At 39.5% G+C, this 3,239-nt stretch overlaps 1 protein-coding gene across 1 annotated transcript; it reads left to right on the forward strand.

Moving 5' to 3' along the window:
• Nucleotides 1–528: 528 nt before the first annotated feature.
• On the forward strand, nucleotides 529–2,631 carry LOC110737048 (probable transcription factor At5g28040). Its single transcript, XM_021917406.1, has one exon. The coding sequence runs from the start codon at nucleotides 792–794 to the stop codon at nucleotides 2,265–2,267; it is 1,476 nt and encodes a 491-aa protein (XP_021773098.1). The 5' UTR covers nucleotides 529–791; the 3' UTR covers nucleotides 2,268–2,631.
• Nucleotides 2,632–3,239: the final 608 nt, after the last annotated feature.

The raw sequence follows: 3,239 nt of genomic DNA on the forward strand, positions 1-3,239 counted from the left end.
ATATATATATATATATATATATATATATATATATAATATAATATAATATAATAAAAAAATAGAAAAAATAAAAAATCGGTCTGAGTCTAATCCACGTGAAATCGACATGGTCTCTAGATCTTGAATTTTAAATTTTCTGTTTTCAGTTCCGATCTAAGACCAGTGAACCACTCTCAAAGTATAACAAAGAAACACGTTGTTAGAAATAAATCAAGGCAAAACAGCTCACCACTGTTTTTTTCGTTTTAGCCCTACATAAAAAACAAGCCAACATCTTTATTACCCTAGATTCAATCCCATGTAGACCATAAAACCCAATAAAACAACCATTTTTTTTTAAACCAAAAACAACCACCCCAAGTCCATCCATCCATCCACAACATATTTGAGTAAAGACTTGTGAATACACCCACCCAACCCACCACAATTGATTAATAGACAAAATCCTAAATCCTAATTTAGTCTTCCTCCTCCTAAACCAATACCAAATCAACCCACACTTAAATTAAAAAACTTAACCCATTTTAACCCACAATAAACAACACAAACAAACAAGTGGCTCCCCCTTCATTCTCTCTCTTTCTCTAACCAAACAAAACAAAACAAACTCAACCCCAACACGCAATACACACAATAACACATCCTCTCAACAAACTACTCGTGAACACCTCCCTCCCTCTCCCTTCTCCTAACCACCCGGTCCCCCCCCTTTTTCTCTCTCTCCTCCCTTCCCCCCTTAACCCTAACCCACAAACCCACCTCACCTTCATCCCCCATTTTCTCTCTCTTCCATGGCTTCCGAAGAAGACCACCCTATCTACAACGACGACGACTTTGACGACGATGACGACGACAGCGAACCCCTCAACGACCCCGGTGCTCCCGACGATGATGTCGCCGTTGATTCCGAATCTTCTTCCGGCGAAGAAGATTCCACCGTCGCCGCCGTTGATTCCACCGCTGTTACCGTCGCTATTCCTTCTTCCGTTTCTGCTGCTGTTCCTGCTCCCAACAACAACTCTGCTAATGCTGTTACCATTGCTTTGCCTGATCCCAAACGACACCGTGTTGATCCTCTCTCGTCGTCGTCTTCGTTGGCGGTTTCGCCGGTTGTGAATCCTGAGAAGAAGCCGATCGATGATTCTAGAAGGCTTTTTCAGAGGTTATGGACTGATGAAGATGAGATCGAGCTTCTTCAAGGGTTTCTGGATTATACCTCGAGTCGTGGTACGACGTCGTCTGGTCATCATCATGATACGGCGGCGTTTTATGATCAGATCAAGTCCAAGCTGCAATTGGAGTTTAATAAGAATCAATTGGTGGAGAAATTGAGGAGGTTGAAGAAGAAGTATCGGAATGTTATTAGTAAGATGAGTTCTGGAAAAGAATTTGTGTTTAAGAGTCCTCATGATCAGGCTACTTTTGAGCTTTCTAGCAAGATTTGGAGTAATATTTCTCCGAATTTTCGCGGTGTTGCTGAATTTGATGATGACGATCAAAACCCTAACCCTAACCTTAGCACCAATTTCGCATCCGCTACTCCGCCACGCCCGCCGAATAGCAGCTTTGTTATCAGCCATATCAATCTCAACAATAGTGCTGGTGGTGGAGGAGGAGGAGGCACGGTTTCGACACCGATGATGGTTGATCATAAGGCAGGTAGCAGTGGTAGTTATAATAACAGTCGTAGTCATACTAATGCTAATAATAATAGTAATGTTGCTGGTTTTGATATTATGATGTCGAATTTGCATAGTCCTGCTGCGAAATTGTCGTCGAGGAAGAGGCCTAGGGTGGGGAAGGTTGAGGATAAGTATGTGAGAAATGTGAATTTGGGGGGAATGATTGGTGGTGAGGGTGGTAATTTGATTGAAAATAGTAATAATAATAATAATAGCAACAACAATAATAATAATATTACTAGTAGTAGTAATGTCAATCTTGGTTCAACAATGCAGGGGTTGATAGAGGAGGCTGTGAGGAGTTGTTTGTCGCCCATGGTTAAGGATATGGTGAATAATACGGTGAATGGAACGGTGTTTGGAGGCAGTAGTGGTGGGATTAAGGGGGTCGGGGCATTGGCATTGAACGCGGTTCCCCTGAATTTTTCAGGGGTGAATTCGGTTGGGGGTAGTGGTGGGGATGTAATGGATGAGAAGTGGAGAAAACAGCAAATATTGGAGCTTGAGGTGTATTCAAAGCGTTTGGAATTGGTTCAAGATCAAATTAAGTTGTCATTGGATGAGCTCAGATCAATGGGGAGTTAAAATTCTGTATCAGGGTGATCGGAGTAGGTTAGTTGATGTGGATTTGTGAGTTTCTCTAATTTATTTTTCCTGTTTGATCAATGATCGAATATCAATTTGGCTGATTATATATGTGTAGGTAGCAAATCCGAGATCATAGTTTTTTTCTGTTTTTTTTTTCCCCTTCTTTTAGTTTGACATAAAAGAGAGCTGTTGAATAATGTTAATTCAATGTGTGTAGCTCTTTGCTCAACTCAATTTTATGTATAACAATGATTTGAATAGAGAAGGCGGGATTCATATTGACGTATTCTGGAAGTGGTGGTTTGCTTGAGGGTTTGTTTTCAGCTTTCTGTATAGTTATTTAATCGCACAATTTCATACATATACTACAATTTAGTCAATAATGATGATTTTCTGAAATCTGGATTTTGCCTTTTTCTAACAATGTTTATATATGCATTGCTTATAATTATTTAGTTAAGTAACTTCAAGCACCACAAAGTATATGTGTTTGTGTCAATTCATGTTTCCCTGGGTGTAACTTCTTGTTGATGAATTTGGCCAATTAATTGGTGATTGCTCTAGTGTAGTTTGAGGTGCTATGAGAACTCTTTGTAGATTTTGTTTGATCATTTGTGTCATATCTTTTGAGCTCTATTACTCTTTGTTCCGAGAGAGCAAGATCCTTTTGTAGGCAAAAGCATTGTTAATTTGTGATTATTAGTGATGGAGTCTATTAGTTGAGCTTGTGTTACTCTGCTTTGAAGTCATGCAACATTTCCCTATTATGTCAAAGCAGGAGCATATTACTCTTTGGAAGTTCTTCTATGTATCGTTTCATTCTCCTGAATAGATGTGATTTCCGATGTTCAAGTTAGAGAAGGGTATGTAAGAACATACTTATTACTAGGATTAACTTGTAGCAACCCATAAGCTGTGTACTTGCTGCCTAGTGCTAGATAGTTAGCTTGCTTGTCTCAATCATTGTTG

Source organism: Chenopodium quinoa, unplaced genomic scaffold (assembly GCF_001683475.1).
Source record: "Chenopodium quinoa cultivar QQ74 unplaced genomic scaffold, ASM168347v1, whole genome shotgun sequence".
Taxonomy (NCBI): Eukaryota; Viridiplantae; Streptophyta; class Magnoliopsida; order Caryophyllales; family Amaranthaceae; genus Chenopodium; species Chenopodium quinoa.